Source organism: Triticum dicoccoides, chromosome 6B, assembly GCF_002162155.2.
Source record: "Triticum dicoccoides isolate Atlit2015 ecotype Zavitan chromosome 6B, WEW_v2.0, whole genome shotgun sequence".
NCBI lineage: Eukaryota > Viridiplantae > Streptophyta > Magnoliopsida > Poales > Poaceae > Triticum > Triticum dicoccoides.
This window is the reverse complement of record NC_041391.1, coordinates 469,351,705-469,373,247: the sequence shown is the minus strand read 5'-3', so window position 1 is coordinate 469,373,247 and position 21,543 is coordinate 469,351,705. Positions and strand designations below refer to the sequence as shown.

General features: G+C 47.4%; 2 protein-coding genes across 2 annotated transcripts; one reads left to right on the top strand and one right to left on the bottom strand.

Annotated features, from left to right (window-relative positions):
• Positions 1–280: 280 nt before the first annotated feature.
• LOC119326031 (E2F-associated phosphoprotein-like) lies at positions 281–2,525 on the top strand. Its single transcript, XM_037599740.1, has 3 exons — positions 281–471; positions 667–832; positions 2,083–2,525. Exons 1-3 carry the CDS (start codon positions 390–392, stop codon positions 2,336–2,338), a joined length of 504 nt encoding a protein of 167 aa, XP_037455637.1. The 5' UTR covers positions 281–389; the 3' UTR covers positions 2,339–2,525.
• A 10,017-nt stretch (positions 2,526–12,542) lies between these two features.
• On the bottom strand, positions 12,543–16,828 carry LOC119324145 (putative PAP-specific phosphatase, mitochondrial). The gene is made up of 9 exons (XM_037597916.1): positions 16,676–16,828; positions 16,445–16,574; positions 15,430–15,532; positions 15,105–15,340; positions 14,960–15,019; positions 13,725–14,107; positions 13,207–13,285; positions 13,051–13,101; positions 12,543–12,946 (listed from the first exon to the last, which is right to left on the bottom strand). The coding sequence occupies exons 1-9, from the start codon at positions 16,777–16,779 to the stop codon at positions 12,803–12,805; spliced, it is 1,290 nt and encodes a 429-aa protein (XP_037453813.1). The 5' UTR covers positions 16,780–16,828; the 3' UTR covers positions 12,543–12,802.
• Between the last annotated feature and the right edge of the window lie 4,715 nt (positions 16,829–21,543).

Here is a 21,543-nt window from a genome sequence, read left to right as displayed (position 1 = left end):
AAAAAATTGAATAGAGTTGTTCACGCATATTAGCAAAAAAGAGTTGTTCATGCATGTTAGAATATATGTAAATGTAATTCTAAAATTATTTATTTATTTTCTAAAAAGATAAATAAATGTGAAAAAAAGAACAAAAGCAAAAACAGGAAAAAAAAGACAGCAAATTAAAAAAAGGAACACGTTACCGGGCCGGTCCACCAGCGCAAACGCTTCAGCCGGCGCGTCCAAGGCGGCATATAGGATTTGCCGCCTATGCTTCGTCCCCGCAGGCTCGCATCATCAGAAAAGAAAAGAAGAGGAAAGAGCGAGAGGGCTTCAACGAAGTAAAAGGAGACTGCGCCGAGCTTTCAAAAGAAAAAGGAGACTGCGCCGAGGAGTTACCAGGATTCATGGAGCCCGAGGCCTCCAAGGAGGCGGAGAAGCAGCCGATGGATGCGGAGGCCGGAGATCCAGCAGATCCCCGCGACCTAGGTAACTTGCTTAATCCCCCCGTTTTTCCGCTGTAAATCCCCAATCCGGCAACCCCACATGTAAACCTTGTTCTCGCTCCAAAGAACCAGGCTCCTGCAATCTGGCAAGGTGCAGCGCATGCTCGTGAATCATGTTCTAATAAGTGCTCTTAAGTAATTGTACTGATTCGCCAATTTTTTTTTTAATTTGGTGCAGTGTCCAGCGACGATGAGATAGACTACTCCGTGGAGCCTGAGTTCTACGACCCCGCCGTAGACGATGTCGATGAGCGCTGGGCGCACAAGCAGAGGAAAGGACGGACCTCTGACGCCGTGCTCAGCTGCCCCGCGTGTTTCACTACCTTGTGCCTGGATTCCCAGAGGTAATCCACCCTATGCTTCACATAGGGTCTCGTCTCAGAGACCACAGGGGGCTCTTGGACTATAAGATGCCTTTACATGTTTTTTTTTGGGGGTACTTTTATTATGCTTCAAAGAAACTATACGGCTTTGCAGCAATACTTCTTCCTAATGGTGAAGATTGCATTTTTCTTCTTTGAAGATGAAGACGGAACAACTTATATCTGTTACAAGTACTATTGGGATTGTGCTGTGACTGCCTCTGTGAACATGTATAGGATAATTGCGTTAGTTTGAAAAATTCATGGTAAAATTTAAGTGATACTGATTCTATAATCATGTTTAGGGAAGTTGGCGTATTGTTAATTCCATTAGGAATATATGTGAGTAAGTATTTTTCAGAGCTTCCGCATCTCTGCGTCATACTGATCAAGTGGCTGTAAGAAATAATAGAACCTCTGCATGGTTTATTTGTCTAGGATAACTGTGTACAGCTCAGTTGTTCCTAAGCATTTAATTTCTTAATTTGTCTTTGCTTATGTGAGAGGTATTCTCCTGGAAGCAGAAACCACTGTTTTAGATTAGCATGGGGAATCTATCTTACATAAATGTATCATTCTTAATTGTGCCTGTTTGTTTCCTCGTTATGAATTTGAAAAAGTAAAATTTGTTTCTACTGAACTCTTAATCTAGTTTGTTTGAACAAGAATGAGAATCCCACAAGTACGATTTGTTTGGTGTATGTTGTGAAGTCTGAAACATGAATATATCTGATTAATTGTTGTATGTTGTGAACTCTGTGATATGATTATCTCTAAAAACATTACAATGTTGTTTTGCTTTGCACAATGCTCAGAAATAGCTTGCTTTGCACAAGATAACACAACTAACCGTGATATGTACGTGCTGGCCTGCCGGCTCAGATATGTGCTGTGTTGTACCGAGTCCAGCATGGTTACGTTCTTATTGCAAATCCTCTTGCCACCCATCATGTAATTGTCTGTTTCACAAGCCTTGTACACTTACACTATATCCCCGCAGAAAAAAAAACATGTACACCACATAAAGTTGTCACTGTACTGCACAGCTCCTTGAGGATTCTATCGAAGCTTTCACTTCAGAACCCTGGATGCTTTAAATATTGTCAATTATCCGTCTTTCTGATTGTTCACCTTTATATTGGTACTGTTGACAATAGATTTTACAACGCTTAAATTGCTATTTTATACGAGTGCCAATACTAAAATTGTGGATGGTTTTTTCTGATGTTCAGGCACGAAAAGTATGTTAACCAGTACCGTGCAATGTTTGTGTGCAACTGCAAGGTCAAGACTGATCAGATTCTACGGGAGGGGAAAGGAAAAAGGAAGAATCGGAAAGTAACGGCTGTTGATTCTACTACACCAGAAGTTGAAAACAAGGGGCCAGTTTATCACCCTGTTTGTTGTGAGATCTGCTCAACTGAGGTTGGAGTGTTTGATGAAGATGAAATTTACCACTTCTTTAATGTCATTCCTAGTAACTCATGAACCTTCTGATGTTGTGAGAATAGTTCTCGTAGTGCCGTTTTTGTCGATCCAGAGCTGATGTGGTAGTATGCGAGTTATTGTTTTCTTTTCATGATATCAAGTTAAACCTGCCATCCTTCATGAAAATTATATTCTGGCATCATGGAGAATTTGGATCATCTGAAATGACAGAATTTTCAGAGGGGAAGAATCAATCTTGCAAAATCGAAGCAAGTGGATAAACATGAATTGCATATGGTAGCTTATAGGCTTGAAAAGCAGCATGTTACTATCTTCAAGTCTTGGCTTATAGGGAATGTGTACTTTTCTTTTAGCATCAACAACTTTATTTCCTCATATAATAGACATATCGTTTACAACTTGAGGAAGAATGAAGTCTGGGATATTAGCGTCTCAGAATTCAGACGAACTAGACATAAAGGAGTGTTTGGCTAAACTATCAATGATTGAATTAGCTTCTCTGCAACAGAAATAGTAGCCAACACTTCCAAAGCGAGATGAGTACGTTCAGCTAACACCGCCACATCCGGGACCCATATAATCATTTGCATGGTAACCGACTCATCAGATTCAATAACCAGCTTGTTGCATCCTATTTTCCTTGCCAGATAAAGACCATTCCGGATAGCATTTATCTCCTCTGATTCAGCATTGCAAACATGAGGTAAAACCCAAGTCGCAGCAGTTATGAAGTTCCCTTTGTGGTCTCTCGCCACCGCACCACTAGCTCCGCTAAGAGTTTCAAGGTGAAAAGATGCATCAACATTTATCTTAACAGTGCCATCAATCGGTTTCCGCCAGGTATGGATTTCTTTCTTGGTAGGTTGATTCGGTGTTGCAGCTCTAAAAAAATTAGTTGCCAGAACCAGGATTGAGACACCCGAGCGACTAGGCTCCTGGACAGTCTCTCCTTTTCCAATTTGACGCCTTTGCCACCATATATACCACATAGCTATCAAGATTAGCTCTGCCTTTGGAAGTTCATCAATCATCTCGTGGTTTTTCAACAAAATTTCTAGAGTAATTGAACCGGACCTGTCTTGAACTAGTGCACGTTGGACAACATCCTGTAAGCCAAGTTCGGTCCATACATGTGTACTTTTCTTGGAAGGAGGGGGATGTTTTTCTAGAATGACCTTAACCGTATTCAAACTTGACAAATTACAAGTACAATGCTTTAGATTATGGACCCTGATAAGTGGCATGAACACATGGCTACCGTGAACATTTTTTATAGCAAATTTAGTAACGTGAGGATGGCAACTTCTTTTCAGATGGCAAATTTCAGTTTTCTTTTTTTGAATTTCCTTTTTTCTTTTGGATGACAACTTTAGTTGAAAAAAACGTCAGGGCCGGAGTGCTTCGTGCCATACATGTGGCACTTACCATTTGGGAAGATTATAGATCTGAGAAATCACAAAGTAACTCTTGTAACAAAGAACTACAAAGAAATTTTTCAGAAATATCTTCTCCATGGTATCAATCTTTGCAACACGAAATACCACCAAGGCTTTAGTAAAGAGACTACAACCAAATCGGAACCGCGACAATGCCACCCGTACCTGCACATGTCATGTGGGGCACGTCTTACAGACGTGGGCCGCGCGGCCAGGAGCAGCCGACGGCCGCATCAGGCAAGGCGCAGGCTGGACAGGAGTCCTGATCCGAGCACATTAGTTCCTAGACTAGTTTGTTTCGTATAGGTTTCTAATTTGTTATTAGCCCATGGGGCCTTTATATATCAGATAGTTAGCACCCTTTAGGGACAAGCAATAAAGTTATTTCCTTCTATCTTCTCCTCCCGCATCATAGAGCAGCCAGGCAAAAACCCTAGCGCTCCTATCCACCGCGACTACGAACTACGTAGTCGAGGTCCTGCTGTCTTGGGCACCGAGGCCCTTGACAACTTGGTATCAGGTTCCAGGCGATCCTCCTCCTCGTCCACGCTCCATCCGCCGGCCGCTTTCCCCCCTGTGTCCGCGCCCAGCTCCCCGACATCGCCACAATCCGCTGCCGCCTCGGTCACTTCCGGCATGGCAGAACCGACCACCGCGGATCTGGCTAAGATGATCGAGGCCTTGACGGCCACGGTGACGTCCCTGCAGTCGTCCGTCACCGCACTCCAGAAGGACAAGTCCTCCTCCTCGTCCAGCGCTGACGCCGCCCATGATGGGCAGCACCACAATGATCGGCCGCCCAGGTTCCAGAAGATGGACTTCCCCAAGTTCGACGGCAAGTCTGATCCGCTCGCCTTCATCAACAGATGCGAGTCCTTCTTCCATCAACAACGGATCGCCGAGGAGGAGAAGGTGTGGATGGCGTCCTACAATCTCGAGGGTCCTGCCCAACTATGGTATATGCAGGTCCAGCACGACGAGGGCACACCTCCGTGGCGCCGCTTCTCCGAGCTGCTCAATCTCCGCTTCGGGCCACCGCTGCGCGCTAACCCGCTGGGCGAACTAATGGCGTGCAAACGCACGACGTCCGTCGTCGACTTCCAGGAGCGGTTTGAGGCACTCCTTCCCCGGGCAGGCACCTTATCCGAGACACAGAAAGTGCAGATCTTCACCGCGGGACTCCAGCCACCCCTCAGCCTCGACGTGGAGATCCATAACCCACAGTCCCTCGCCGTCGCCATGAGCCTCGCCCGCAAATTGGAGCTGCGCGACCAGTGCGCGCTTTCCGCCGCGCCACCGGTGCGTTTTCCACAGAAGGGCATCCTGCCGACACCAGGACCACGCCTCGCGCCCCCCGCTCCGGCCCCACCAGCCGCACCTCAGCAGGGCCACAATCTGCCGGACGGACGCCCCATCAAGCGTCTCTCCCAGACAGAGATGGAGGAACGCCGTCGCCTGGGCCTTTGCTTCAACTGTAACGAGAAGTTTGGCAGGGGCCACAACCGCGTGTGCCAGCGCATCTTTCTCCTCGACTTAGCGCCGGACGACGACGACGACGACGCGGCCTCCGCCACTGATGATGCATCGCGGGCCGACCCTCAAATCTCGCTCCACGCGATCGCCGGCGTGCGCACGAGTGAAACCATGCAGATGCAGATTACTCTCGGAGGTGTCTCCCTCCTCGCCCTGATCGATTCAGGCTCCACCCACAACTTCATCGCCGAAGAGGCGGCCGCTCGTGCTACGTTACCGCCCCCCACCACAGAGAAGATGCGCGTCACGGTGGCCAACGGCGAGCGCGTTCCGTGCCAGGGCGCGTACCGCGTCGTGCCCTTCCGCATCGGCCACGAGGAGTTCGCGGAGGATTTCCTCGCCTTGCCGCTCGCGGGCTACGACATCGTCCTGGGCACGCAGTGGCTGGCGTCGCTCGGACCGATCCTGTGGGATTTCCGAGCCCTCTCCATGACATTCTGGCGACGGGGCCATCGGGTGTGCTGGCACGGCATTGCAGGACCGGACGGGCCAGCCCTAAAATCATGCAGCGGCCGCGACTTCCTGGACGCCATCATCACCGAGTTCGACGGCATCTTCGCCGACCCCTCCGGCGTGCCACCGCCCCGCAGCCGCGATCACGGCATCACCCTGCTACCTGGTTCCGCCCCGGTGGCCGTCCGTCCGTATCGATACCCGGCCGCGCACAAGGACGAGCTGGAGCGTCAGTGCGCCGCCATGCTCGCCCAAGGTATCATCCGTGCGAGTTGTTCCGCATTCTCGTCCCCGGTACTGCTAGTCCGCAAGGCCGACGGGTCCTGGCGCTTCTGCATCGATTATCGCGCCCTGAACGCCATTACTGTCAAGAATGCGTTCCCGATTCCGGTGGTGGACGAACTCCTCGACGAGCTACGGCACGCTCGTTTCTTCACCAAGCTCGATTTACGTTCCGGCTACCACCAGGTGCGGATGCGTGCGGAGGACATCCCGAAGACAGCTTTCCGTACTCATGACGGCCTCTACGAGTTTCTGGTGATGCCGTTCGGACTCTGCAACGCGCCGGCCACGTTCCAGGCCCTCATGAATGATCTGCTGCGGCCATACCTGCGCCGTTTTGTTCTCGTCTTCTTTGACGACATCCTCATTTTCAGCGAGACATGGGCTGACCATCTCCGACATGTGCGCACCGTCTTCACGGTCCTGCACCAGCACCGGCTCTTCGTCAAGCGCTCCAAATGCGCGTTCGCCGTTGAATCAATCGCATACCTGGGTCACACCATCTCCGCTGCAGGCATGGCCATGGATCCGGAAAAGGTGCAGGCAGTGGCGGACTGGCCGCAACCACGCTCGGCGCGCGCGGTTCGGGGCTTTCTCGGCCTTGCGGGGTACTACCGCAAGTTTGTCAAGGACTTTGGCGTGGTTGCCGCGCCCCTGACGGCCCTCCTTCGCAAGGATGGTTTCTCTTGGTCGCCGGAGGCGGCAGCAGCTTTTAACACCCTCAAGACGGCAATCACCACGGCTCCCGTCCTCGCGTTACCGGATTTTACACGGCCGTTCATCGTCGAGTGTGACGCATCGACGTACGGTTTCGGGGCCGTCCTTCTTCAGGACCACCACCCGGTGGCTTTCTTTAGCCGGCCAGCCGCGCCACGTCACCGTTCCCTGGCAGCGTATGAACGGGAACTCATCGGCCTGGTGCTCGCGATTCGCCACTGGAGGCCGTACCTATGGGGGCACCAGTTTGTGGTAAAAACGGATCATTACAGCCTCAAATTTCTGCTTGACCAGCGTTTGGCCACCATCCCACAGCATCATTGGGTTGGCAAACTCCTGGGATTCGACTTTACGGTGGAGTACAAGGCAGGTAGTACCAACACGGTGGCGGATGCATTTTCCCGCCGCGACACGGAGGAGACGACGATCATGGCGGTCTCGGGGCCTCGTTTCGACTTCATCAATCGCCTCCGGCAAGCGACGTCCACTGATCCGGCGCTCGTCACACTGCGGGAGGATATCACGGCAGGTGCGCGGCAACAGCCTTGGGCGCTCTCCGACGGCCTCGTTACTTTCAACGGCCGCCTCTACATTCCGCCGTCATCCCCGCTACTCCAGGAGATTCTCAGTGCCGTGCACGATGATGGGCATGAAGGCGTCCTGCGCACATTGCATCGTCTCCGCCGCGATTTCCACGCACCTAACCTTCGCAAGACGGTGCAGGAGTACGTCCGCAATTGCGGTACTTGCCAGCGGTACAAGTCCGAGCACTTGCACCCCGCTGGGCTGCTACTGCCGCTGCCGGTGCCCACGGGCGTGTGGACTGACATCGGCATCGACTTCGTGGAAGCGCTTCCTCGAGTAGGCGGGAAGTCTGTCATCCTCACCGTGGTGGATCGCTTCAGCAAGTATTGCCATTTTGTGGCGTTAGCCCACCCATACACGGCAGAGTCAGTGGCACAGGTGTTCTTCGCTGAGGTTGTTCGTCTCCATGGCGTGCCGCAGTCCATGGTCTCTGACCGCGACCCCGTCTTCACCTCCGCTTTTTGGCAAGAGCTCATGCGCCTCACGGGGACAAAGCTGCACATGACGTCAGCATTTCACCCGCAGTCGGATGGTCAAACGGAGGCTGCTAACAAGATCATTGTGATGTATTTACGGTGTCTTACCGGGGATCGTCCCAAGCAGTGGCTCCGGTGGCTTCCCTGGGCTGAGTACATATACAACACCGCCTACCAGACAGCAACCCAAGAGACTCCGTTCAAGCTTGTGTATGGCCGTGACCCTCCCACTATTCGCTCTTACGAGCCCGGCGACACACGGGTAGCTGCAGTGGCCAGGAGCATGGCTGAGCGCGACGAACTTATCGAGGACGTCCGCTATCGTCTACAACAGGCACAGGCGGTCTATAAGTCCTACTACGACAGACGTCATCGGGACATTCGACATGAGGTGGGCGATTGGGTTTGGCTTCGCCTTCGACAGCGCGCCGCGTCCTCTCTCAACTTGCCAACCAGGGGCAAGCTCAAGCCACGATTCTATGGGCCGTACCGCATTTCAGAAGTGATCAACGACGTGGCATACCGTCTTGAGCTTCCGGCACGCTCGCGCCTCCATGACGTGTTCCACGTGGGCCTCCTCAAGAAGTTCTTCGGCATTCCTCCAACTACACCGCCGGGATTGCCTTCGATCCACAACGGGGCGGCTGTTCCAGAACCAGAGCGCGTGACTCGTGCGCGCCTAGCACGCGGCGTTCGCCAGCTACTCGTCCACTGGAAGGGTGAAGCAGCTTCGTCAGCTACATGGGAGGATCTTGACAGTTTCGTCGAGCGCTACCCCGCTTTTCAGCTCGAGGACGAGCTGCTCGTCGAGGGGGGGAGAGATGTCATGTGGGGCACGTCTTACAAACGTGGGCCGCGCGGCCAGGAGCAGCCGACGGCCGCATCAGGCAAGGCGCAGGCTGGACAGGAGTCCTGATCCGAGCACATTAGTTCCTAGACTAGTTTGTTTCGTATAGGTTTCTAGTTTGTTATTAGCCCATGGGGCCTTTATATATCAGATAGTTAGCACCCTTTAGGGACAAGCAATAAAGTTATTTCCTTCTATCTTCTCCTCCCGCATCATAGAGCAGCCAGGCAAAAACCCTAGCGCTCCTATCCACCGCGACTACGAACTACGTAGTCGAGGTCCTGCTGTCTTGGGCACCGAGGCCCTTGACAGCACATACTTCACTACCTTCATATATATATTTCAAATATCCACTCGAGTCACCCATCCAAAAGGATGAAAAGCCATAATAACCTTTGAACATACTTGGGCCCTGGATGATCCTCTAGAGATACATGGTGTCGAAGAAGAAGATCCTCACCAAAACGCTAAAGAACAACTGCAAAGTCACAACGAACCAAACCAACAAAAGAGACAAAAATCTCTACCACAATTCATCAGATCCATATGGACAAATATACGAGGACATAAACCTAAAATATGTAACATTGGACACACCAAACCTGCAGAGACACAAACTCTTTGGCTCTGTAAGTTCAAAATCATGTACTTTCATGCTTACGTTGACACAATCAAGGACAAGGCCGTCGAAACTTGCTTCATCATGTACTTTTTGTTTTGTGGGGATTACTTCTCATCTAGTACATTTTTTTGAGGCGATTACTTCATCATCCACTTTCATGTACGGTAGTAGCGTCCATCCTTATTATGTACGGTAGTAGCATCCATCCAAAATCATGTACGGTAGTAGCATCCATCATCCACTTTTTTGAGGGGATGCGTCCAAGGTCCAACAAGCCCAGAGGCCAGGGTATATAATACTCGCTCGCTCCCGAAAAACTTGTGTTAGATTTGTCGGAATTGTCTAAACACTCCAAGTCTTCAAATCTAGACAAGTTTTCTGGAAGCGGAGGTACCATCATATTAATGTGGTTATATAAATATCCCCCCGTTCCTAAATATTTGTTTTTGTAGAGATTTCAACAGGTAACTATATACGAAGCAAAATGAGTGAATCTACACTTTAAAATATGTCTATATACATCTGTATGTTGTAGTTCATTTGAAATGTTTAGAAAGACAAATATCTGGGAACGGAGGGAGTAAGTGTTTATCAAATCCTATTCATGATTTACCTTATTTTTGTTCAGAAGTTTAGTAAGTAAATTGAAGTGAAATTTGTTCAGAAGGTAAATAGATCAAGTTGATTGATCTCATATGGAAAAGATTGGACGAAAGAGTGATGTGAAGAAAAATGAAACATGAGCTTGCATTATTTTTAGAGTGAATTCCACATTTTAACCCCTATATATGCATTTGTGACACTATTTACCCGTCGAGTGAAAATTCGTCTAGAATACCCTTTTTAGAAGCAGCTTTGGGCTCTCGTATTCTGATGCATGTCCATTAGGCAAGGTATAAGGTGATGTCCGGAGTCAAAAATATCTGGATGATGACGATGAATGAAACAAACGGACAAGAAAAGTCTGGACATAATTGTCAATGATGCCCTTCAATCTTTACACAGTTTTTTAGAAAACATTGGCACAACATGCAGATCCTATCTAATATAAACAAGGAAACTGCAAAACTAAGGTAAAACCGTGTTAACAGTCTTCAAAATCTGATATTTCAATAGAAGTTCCACTAAATGGGGTAATATGTGTCACAAATGTACAACTCTAGGGTAAAAAGTGAAATTGACTCCTTTTTAATTTTGAACATTCTTGCTTCACATGATAGAATTGTTTCCCAGACGTGCATTTTTTACTTTTGTCGCCCAACAAATTCATGCACCAGTAGCCGATGATGCCTAGTAAAGTCAACATGGATTACAACGAGAAGCCAATTTTTTTTTTCAGAAAAGGAGGAGGACCCCCGGCCTCTGCATCTGGACGATGCATGCAATCACTTTATTAATTATTCATACAAGACCTTACAAAGACATACAACAGTAAGACTAAAGCCACCGTCTAGACAACAGGTGTCGCTACTCCTATCCAGTTGATGAAGGGATGCTGATAGTCTGGACCTAATACCAAACAGACATCGCAGTCAAACCTAACATCTAAGACCTGAAGTCCCAACCAGGACGCCTGTCGGGTATGGGGTACCCACCAGTCCGGTGCACTCCTCAACTAGGACGCCTGCTGGGTATGAGACTGTCGCAGCCACCTGCCGCCAATCCATCTTCAGTGTTGTACTGCTGCATCTACCTTTCCCGGTCTAGCTGTCGTCGATGCCACCACGACGCCAGAAAACGCCACCATCCTGCGCTCGTCCATCATCACACGCCCACCGGCGAGACCCCGATGCTCCATGCCGCTGAGACCCACCGATGTCGACGTGCCAGATGCCACGCCGCTCCTCTATCGCGAACACCACCTGCTGCCACTGGTCCCATCCCCTCCGCCTGTTGTTCCTCTAACCGAGCACCCAAACACCCCAGGCGGCGCCTCCAAGAAGGGTACGACACACGCAGTGCCGCCGCCGCCCAATCTAAAGAGATTTTGGGTTTTTACCCGGGCATGGGGTCGGGGTAGAGGGCAGGGACCTCGACGGCGCCTGCAAGTAGGAGAACGACGACCCTGGTCGTCACCACCGTCGGGATGAACGAGTCATCCAGAGTTTCCTCCGGTGCGATCTCACCTCTACCAGCCCTCGCGAACACACCGGGGCCGACGGCCACGATCGTAAGCCACCAAGTGCAGCGGGAGAAGGCTTGCGGCGAGGAGGAGATCCACCGGCAACTCACCGCCCACGCGGTCAATATGCCGTCCATCCCCCATCCGCGAACGTCACCAGCCGAGGGCGCCGTTGACATGCCAAACGAGGCCGCCGCCCCAGGTCCAGTTTCCTCCACGAAGGCCGGAGTGGCGAGATCCGCCACGAGCGACGAGATCCGGTACCCCGTGGCCGACGCCATCGCCCAAGCCCGCCGTCGACCGATCCCGCCACCACCGGGAGTCCCACACCCATGGATCTGGGCGCCCGTGCACCGCCGCGAGCCCGCCGCATTCGGAATCCGCCACACCGCCGGGAGGGCCGCACCCCGCGGATCAGGACACCCGCGCCACCACGGATCCGGGAGAGGGAGGATAGACCCTCCTCCGCCGCCGTCACACGCACGGGCTTTGCCCGATGCCGACCATCGGCAGGGATGGAGAGGGAGAAGGGCGCTGGATGGAAACTAGGCGGCGGCAGCTGTGCCCTCCCGAGGCGTGGGAGCGACGCGAGAGGGGGTATCTTCTCACAACAAGAAGTCAATGGCAAAGGCCTTCTTATCTTACGCCTGCCATTACAAAAGAAATTTTTTCAACAAAAATGTGAATTAGGAAGGATTGGTCGACGAAATATGAATCGGAGACTCCCCAAAATCATGCTAAGAATAGCTAGGATTTCCAGAAGAAGATAGTCTAGAGAAGACAATAAAAATAAAATGTAGAATGGTACTCTCTTATTCTTATCTCTAATAACAAGACACTCCTAAAAGTACGGTGAGACCACATTGTTGCTAAGAGATCATCTCTTAATTAAGAGAAGGTGAGTCGTTTCTGTTGATTTCTCTTTCCTCCATCAACTAAGACTAACCTTTTGGCGGGCATTGCCGAGTTCTGCATGAAGACCCATAGAAAGGTAAGTTGTTATCCTTACCCTTCGCTGGAGCGACGACTGCAGGGGGCTTATCGTCTGTTTGAACTGATGGCCAAACATTTTGTATGGTGCACTACTGTCTACTATCAGATTGGAAGCAAAAGGTTCTAGAATTTGGCAACCAATTGGATACCAAGACGGCTAATAAGAGGACCAGCATGTTTAGCCTGTACAGCTTCTGAATGGCATTGCTTAAGCAGTTCAGGCACCAACTATTCAGAGAGAACATCTGTTTTCTTCATGTACGGTATATACATTTTGGTATCGACACTGAAAGTAATCAGACAAATTTTGTGGTTTATCTCTGTAACGCGAGAAGTAATGCAATCTAATGCTCAGCCAGATCACCTTGGTAAAAAAAAGTGAAAAAAGAAAGAAAGAAAAAGAAACCGTGTTTCAGTTCTGAATCTATTCAACGTTGCTATTTGTAATTTTCTGAGACCATTTCCACAAGCTTGTCATGAAGAGCACCGTTTGTCGCCAGAACACCACCCGAAGGATAGATGATTCTACGCCCGGTTAGGTCAGCTCCAAAATCCAATGGTTTCCCGCTCCAATCACATGTCTGTCAGTTTATCAATTTAGAGACTCATAAGTATAGCTATAATGTTAAGAATCAATAGACAAATGGACATTTCTTGTATCCCTGGCCTAGCAAACGTGACATACCTGACCTCCAGCTTCCTCAACACAAATTACCCCAACAGCATGATCCCAAGCCTACGTGAACAGCCGGAGTAGAAAGGATCAGTACAAGTGCAAACTAAGCCAGCAAGCTGTCTAACTTGTCACACAGTACAACGGAAAATTCAAGCAAGAGGTCACCTTGAGTAGTTTTTCCGCCCGTGCTAGGAGGATAAAAACTGACATTCTCCCACAAGCTACCAAGAGATACTTGGACAAGCTAAAAAAGCAGCAACAATAAGGTCAGATCACGGTAAATCATATATTAACTAATCGATACGATATTAGTCTAAGATAGTCACTACCAACCTAAGATAGATATTTTCTAGGAAAACTAAAAGCAATAAGGTAGCAGGGCAGCATAAGAAAGAAAAAGGATGGCTCCATTTCAGATTATGCTCACAACCTAGTACTCTCTCCGTCCCATAATATAAGAACGTTTTTCAAGCTATGTTAACTTGAAAAACGTTCTTATATTATGGGACCGAGGGAGTAGTAAACAACATCTTTATGAAATATCCATTGAGAACTTGTTAGGATGGCGATAAAATAACTGCCAATCCTTGAAAAGCCTTGTGCTGATTCACTAGGGCCATATTTAAATTGGTTAGGCAGGTAAACTAGCATGCGCGCATTGTCACGAGGAAACTGCAACATACCTTCCACCGCAAGAATTTTGGAGAAGAATTTTGTTCTCATCTCTCGGCTCAGATTCATCCATTGTCGAGCTGAAGTGGGCAGATAATGGCATCATATCCCAAGTATGGCTATCAACAATGCAGAAGCGTGCCATGTGTGCAACTGAACAGGGATCAACATAGCATCTCTTCCACACATCCGCTGCTGTTGTCAATTGGCCAATCTCAGCAGACATGGGCCTAGACCAAGTACCACAACCTACATGAGACACCATAAGGATGCCATGGCCAGGATAAGCTGCAATACTTTCATCTTCCGTGTCGCCTACGGTAGTATCGGTCAAATTTGGGCATCCCATGACTCCTAGTGCTAATTTTCCATCCACCACAAGAGCCAAACCCACCTAAGGACCAAGCCAAAAAGATTCATATTAGAAGAAAGAGAGTAAGAAAACAACGTGACCAAGATCTAATGCTAAGAAATCACTGAGCAAATCCTTATCGAACAGTGACCAAATAGGAGGAAGCATGCTTCGTATTCAGACATGCAAAACTGATGGATTTTGGTACTGACAATGAGTCAAAAGGAAATATGCCTCATAAAAAAAATCACATGTGTTCTTACTTCTTACCCTCGGTTAATCAATGATTTATTTGAATGAAAGACTAGGCAGAAACGTCAAGCTACAAACCTCAAAAGTATGATAAACCACACAATGCAAAAGCATGCATCTAAATTACCAATGCTACATGCAGTGGCTGACCAAAGTACTGGAACAAACTACATAAATAGTGTCAATACAGATAAGGGTGTACCGAAGCAAACTTCTACAGATAAATGATAGGACAGACCAGTGCTAGAAGCTCCCACACCAGGCAAGGGAAGAATTATACGAGGCAAGCCTTAACCCTGCATGATGCAATGCAGAGAGGCCGGGTCGAGAACCCAGGACCTCTTGGCACAAGTGGGGAGTACTTCACCACTGCGCCAGGCCTCTCCCTTGTGTAAATACAGATAACCCCACAAAAGTAAGCATCGCCAACACAAATGTGGCTACCAAGAAAGACCCATGAGTCCCATGCTTGTTCGGTGGGAATAACATTTCTTGTGCATGCATGAATGTGCAGCCCATAACAAAGGTGTATGCTTGTGCGGTGTTGCAGCATGCTCTAACAATGGCTGTGTTCCAGATTTCAGTGGTGAGTGATCAACAAAATCTAATCATGAGTCATACAATGAATACAAAGAGACATACCACATACAAAGAATCCTCTCCTTTCAGGAAACCCTTGGTACCATCAATTGGGTCAAGTAGCTGCAAAATCAAAGCATCATCTTTATTCACTGGAACTAACTTTTGCAGATCCGGATGTATGATTAATAAAACTTTCATAGCTTACCCAATAAGTAGCAGGATTTGAATCAAAGGAGACAACATCCTTGCCTCCTCTGTCAATAGCTCTCAACACATCATCATGAGTTAAAGGAGGACCGTTGTTACTCACTTCTTTTGAGACAAAACTTGAAATGGATTCAACAAGTGTATTACTATTACTATCAGTAGCACTAGACGACCGTATAAATGCTGAGTCCTCTTCTGCCACCAGAGGTATCGATGGAAACAATTGTTGTAGCTCTTCCAATGGGACCATGGAAGAGGTGGAATCAGACAAGAGTGCAAAGTGCATATCATAGGCTGAACTGAGGAAGTGAATTATGAATTACCAAAGCTGATAAGGGCCTGAACTCCAAAATCTGCAATTGTCACATGAGTTTGATCGTTCTTTTCAAGAATCTTCTCGTCACCTACAAGCATTGATGCCCTCACCTGTCAAGGCAATCAATTTAACCAGCAAAATAAGCTCAGGTTGCTCGATTATTTTCAGCGACATGTCAAAAAACATTTAAAATTTAAGAAATCATAATTGGATGATAAATTGGCAACTCAAAAAGTTCAAAACTCGGGCTTAGTATAGTCTTTTTCCTCTGAAACCTGTGGTGTTAGTAAACCTGACTAGAACAAAATTGTTTTTCTGCTGCTAAACAAGGGTAATTTTCTAATAATGGCTAAATTGTATCTCTTCTACCTTTAGTTTTTGTGATTTTTCTAAGTAACCCTGTAGGTTAATTCTTGTTCTAGACATGATTTCAGTTTCCTGTCACAGACATACTTATTAAATTTGCAATGCACTATGACCTATCCTGGCTATTGGAACATTTTGAATGACTAAAGTGGTGCTCTAGACACGTTTAAAAAAAGTTTCATAAGCTGACATAATACTGAGTAGACTACATCCTGCTTCAAAATATTGGTGGTTCACTCTGTACTATATTTTCCTGTGGCAAACTTTATACCAGAGAAGGACCTTCGCACACGGGAAGTCTCATGGTTTCATCAAAGCTTCCCCGTGTTGGCATTGCTGGAGATCGACATTATGGTGCTCCACATAAAAATGCAAATTAGTTGACGATTTGTAAAATCTCTGCTCAGCTCTGTAGCCGACTAACTAGCCGAGTTTTCAGTTCAGGAAAGAAACTAAATGAGTTTCGGAACGCCCAAAATCCGCACACCACAATGCCGGAATCTGACTTTACCAAAGGACCATATCAGTTTATTAGTGTATTACACTGTACAGTCGCACGATATCACCGAACGGAGAATAATCCCGCGCCCAAATCTGACAGGCCTCCAGTTTCTCAAACGGACACATCGAAAGGAGAGGGGACGAGTTGAACTCACATCCACGCAGAGGCGGCAGGCGCGCTCGACGGAGGCGACGGCCGCGGCGAGCTCGCGGTGGTGGGAAGTGCGGTCCGGCGGGAAGGGCAGCGCGCACACCTCATGCGCGACCGGTGCCGCCGCCGCCGCCCTGTCCAAGAACAATAAAGGGTGAGCCAACGAGGTGGCGGCTTGCTGTCAGAACTGACATAGTTGGGGTTAGGATCGTCCGGAGGTTGGCGAGGGCACGACCTTACGGAGAGGCGGGAGGGAGGATGCAACGGCGGGGCAATGAGCCTGCACTGCCGGACGACGAGGAGGCGGTGCGGCGGAAGCGAGAGGTGGAGGAGCGGCATGTGTGCGTGCGCGCGCGCGTGTGGCGGGAGCAGAACGGCCAACTCATTTTTGCAGGGATGCGTGTTCGCATGGACCGCCAATACGGTACGGGATAGGGATTACGTGACGCACAGATGTTGGGCCTGCTTGTCCCCAGTCTGCACCACTTCCGTCCACTTCTGAATTTTTTTGGTCCATCTCGCTCCAGCTAGGTACCATATGATTGTGTCCTACTGATATCTCTACTACTACTATGATCAGCAAATTTTAAACTTGAATTTGCCACTGGCCCTGACGTGGACCACTTCTTAGCCGTTGATTTCTTTCACAAAGTGAATGTGAATTGATACTGCTTATCAATTTATTATAGCAAACACAACCGATCCAATGGTTGTAATTTCTGGAATTCGCTACATGAGCTCGTGCATCAAAATGAGTTATGCTAGATTCTTCTGGACTTGTCCACACACTACACCTGCACACCTCCTGCACCCTCACGTGGTGGTGCTTAAAAAAGGTTCATCGTGATTGTTTTCCTACCCACTCATTATTTTTTTTGGCAAAATCTAAGGCTTTTTATTACATTTATTGCACCGTCAAACTGTTTATAGTTAGGTTGGCCAAACCAAACATGGTAGTCAGTGATGGAGCTTCTCAAGGGCCAACCTGGGCTGTTGTCCTCCAGACCAAATTTTTGTTTTTTGATACCCCTTAATATTTGACCCACGTGTCTAGGAAAATCAGCCCAGAACACATATACTTGGCCCACCCAGCTCAATGCCCCCCCCTAGAATTCAGCCCAAGCTCTGCCACAACATACAGTATCTCATTTGCTGTCTAACCAAGAGCCAACATTTATGGCATGTGCCTTCTACTAGTATAAACAGTCCGGTTGCAATGATGGCATTTGCACTCAAGGTTATTGAGCGATAGACTAAGAGCAACTCTAGGAGAGTCACGTGTTGATAGTCTTCACATATCATCTGTCAAGCCGGAGCCGGTCTCTTGGAATGACAAGGAGCAAAAGTCGTCCTCCTCGCCACCGCATTTGCAACGGACGAAGAGTTTGCACGACAGATCGAGATCGTGCTTGAGTGGACGATGATCGACCGAGGGTCGGCGTCGCAGTCCCCTTCAGGCAACCGCGGCATCCAAATCGGACGTCATGCGAAGGAGGAGCCGCCATCCACGTCGCGCAACCACGGTGTCTAGATCAGACGTCTCGTGAGGGAGGAGCCTTCTGTAAGAATGAAGTATGTCTACCAGAGGGGTTGAATGGGAGTTTTAAATTTTCTTTGGAAAACTTAAATCTCTCAATACCCAGCAGCGGAATAAGTGAAGAACAAACTACAGTGAACTAAAACAGGGTACCGAAGGGAAACTAGAACATGCATCGAAGCAAATCAAACGAATGAACGCAACGAAGGTAAACTAGAGTGATAGAGGTAATCGATGATGCTCGATGGCGATAGGTATTAGTTCGACCAGTTCGTCCTTCTACACAAGGACTATGTCTGGTTGGAGGGGCTATGACTTAACACGGAAGATAAACTCTGTTCACCATATTCTCCTCGACAATCGATTCGTCAACCGATGTCGATCACTCGTGGTAGATACTTGAAGGTGCTCTCCAAACCTTTCCAGACTTATTCTTCGAGAACCACAATTACTCTTGGTCCCTGAAGAAATTGACATCTAACCGTCTAGAGAGTTTGCAGCTCTCAAGAGTAATAGGCGGAGCGTACTAAACTTAGATTCTAGTGATGCTGAACCACTATCTAATTCTTCGGCTCCAGGGTTTTTCTCTCGGTGGATTTTAACTCAAATCGCTCGGAGAGTGGGTTACTCAACATACTTCTTAGAATCAAACGGAGCAGCCACTGGACAAAGCCGACGCGGGGTGGCTATTTATAGCCGCAACCTTCCCAGATGGGAAATGACCATTTTGGACTGGACATCCAACGAATGGCCAACCAACACGTTCACAACGGTCGGATTTTGGAGCAACAATAACATTACTTGAGGAACAAGTAATGCTAACTCCTCGGTCCAAGGCAAATCTCTCATAGCGAAGAAGATCACAGTCTCTTGCTGGCAAGTACGAGCACAAAGAGATTTCTCTCACAACTTTCATAGGATTTGGGTTTAGCATTAGAGAATCAAAGTTTCGAACGGTATACCCCTCTTAATAGTACGATGGTCCTATGACTCAATGAAAGAAGAAGAACAACGAAATAAATGCTACGTCTTCATCTCGTCTTCATTCTTCCTCGAGCACAGTCATTTGCTTCGAACATGCACCGAACCAATTGCTTAAACTTCAGCAATTTTTAGGGGTCACTCTTGTTAGCTTTATCTCCGGTGATAACCTTCACTGCCACGCGGGAAGATTATCCTCGATACTTCAGGGACCTGTTACTATGTGTGCACTAGCAAACACATAAGTCCCATACTGTTTATGTCAACAAACTCCAAAACATAAGGGGTCTATCATTAAACCAACAATCTCCCCCTTTTTGGACGGTTGTTGACAAAATAGATAATCATCAAAGTGAAGATAGATATATGAAAAGTAGAATAAACAAGAGTGAACCTGCATTACTTGACTCGATGATGAAATAAACTCCCCTAGATGTATGCAGGGTCAATTTATGTACAATGAGGTTCCTTGCAATTCATTTGAATGTGTGGATAATTTTCAATCATACGAGGTAATGATTCACAATGATGATCAGTAATCCAACGAGAATATGGCACAATCATTCATGACTTCTGATAATGATTCCACGTGCAAAGCAAATACTTCGAGAGAGAATAGTGCAGTAGGTGGGGTTATCAATATTACAACCCATATTAGAAGTTATACATTAGAGCACAAAACAGGCTTAAATTGTCTCAAGATATAGAGCGAGAAAGCACAGAGAAAAAATCAACAGAGCAAATCTATCAAAACTCTTGATGTTATTATCCCCTTTTTGGTCAACTAGTGTAAAAAAGGTGATGAAAAACATGAGTGCTAAAATGTGAATATGATTCACTCTGATGCATCGCCCGAGGAACTGCCTGAATAAGTTTCTGATTCGGAGGTGTCTGGAACATCTTCCTCTTCAGCAGCAGCAGATCCTTCAAGACTGGCTTGGCACTGAGAAGAGGAGGCATATTGGGATCAACCTCATGAGTCTTGCGAGACAGAGGATTTTCTTCAGCAGGTTTTTCATTTGGTGATGTGGCTTCTGATTCATCGAGTAAGTTGCGCAGATGAAGCCGAAGTAAATTCGTTGTTGGTTCATGAGCTGGCAGAGGAGGAGTGATGCGATCTTGAAAATCTTCAGCAGTGAATCCTTGATCAATCTACTTTTCGAGTTCTTGAAGATGAGAGTGACTAAATTGCTTTTTGAGAAAAATTTCTGAAGCTACTTCATAAACGCTTCTTGTTTTCTGTTGTGATCATGTGCACAATTTTTATTCGGTTCTGAATAGCATTTAGTTCGGCAGCTAGGTTCTATTTCTCTTGACGATCTTCTGCCATATGCTTTAGGACTAGCTGCTGAGTGTGCATACTCACTTCAAGATGTGAAGGAGGCTGAGTGTTCGGCAGACGATCATTCTTGGGTAGCTTGGGTCCATTGAAAGTAGTATGAATGTATGATAATTAGGACTTGACACGGGAGCTTTTCCTGAAGAGAAATCTTCCATAACTTTCAGTAAATCACACACAGGAGGAATGAAGCTTTTCTGTCTGACTTTGGCAAGATATTCAGTCTTCATTGCATAGTCAATCACTTTCTGAATCTAGGGCGCATACACCTTGATGGTTTTTGGACACTGAGCTGAATCCATCACTATACGCAGAAACATGTCTTCAACATTGAATATGAACCCTTGAGAGATGGCGTGGATGGTGTTCCGAAGAACATCAGAGATAGCATTGTCAGTATTCATCCCAGCCAGGGACAGAGGGTGTATGTGAGGATGTGATATAACGTGTGATTGTCGAAAGTGAAGTGCTCAGGCAGAGGAGGACCATTATAGCCACGAATCTTATGTTCATCTATTGTGCATCGGAAATCTTCATCAGAGATTGCATCAATGTTATGAACCCGAATCTCAGTTTTGCCATGTTCAAACCGATGGAAATGAAAGTGTGGTACAAAGTCCATGGCAGAGCATTTGATACTTTGCCTTCAGCCATCCATTCAATAATCCACTTTGTGCTATTTGACGTCTCCAGAGATATATAATGTTGCATAAAACTAAAGAATAATCTCCCTGTTCCATGGGTGTTGATAGCCTAAGACATGCGAGAGACCAAAATCTTCGATGTCTTGCAGAATTTGATTGAAACAACCGATGTTCTTCATAGCAGCAAAGTCTGGGAACTCATGAGGGAAAAATTTCATGCTGTCATAAAGAATACATGAATAGTATATTGCCTGTTCCTGAGTCCAGAACCGAGGAGATTTAGACGTATTGGGCTTGCTGCAAGGACTCTCTCGAAAGAAAACCAAATGAGTATTTTTGCTGAACAGAGGCCCTTTGACACCAACGCCGATGGAAAACAATGGCAGTCACTCGCGAGGATAAGGGTACTTGAGTTCATATTCAACAGAAATCACTTCATCGCCATAGATGATCAAATCTGAATGATGAGCTGACGCAGATTTTGCTACAGAAGGATCAAAAGTTCTTCGTGTCGTGTCGAATGAGATTCTCAATGGAGAGGGATTTGTCACTTGTTCAGGAGCTGAGTCAGGCGCTGAATCTTTGTCAACCATTGGAGGTTA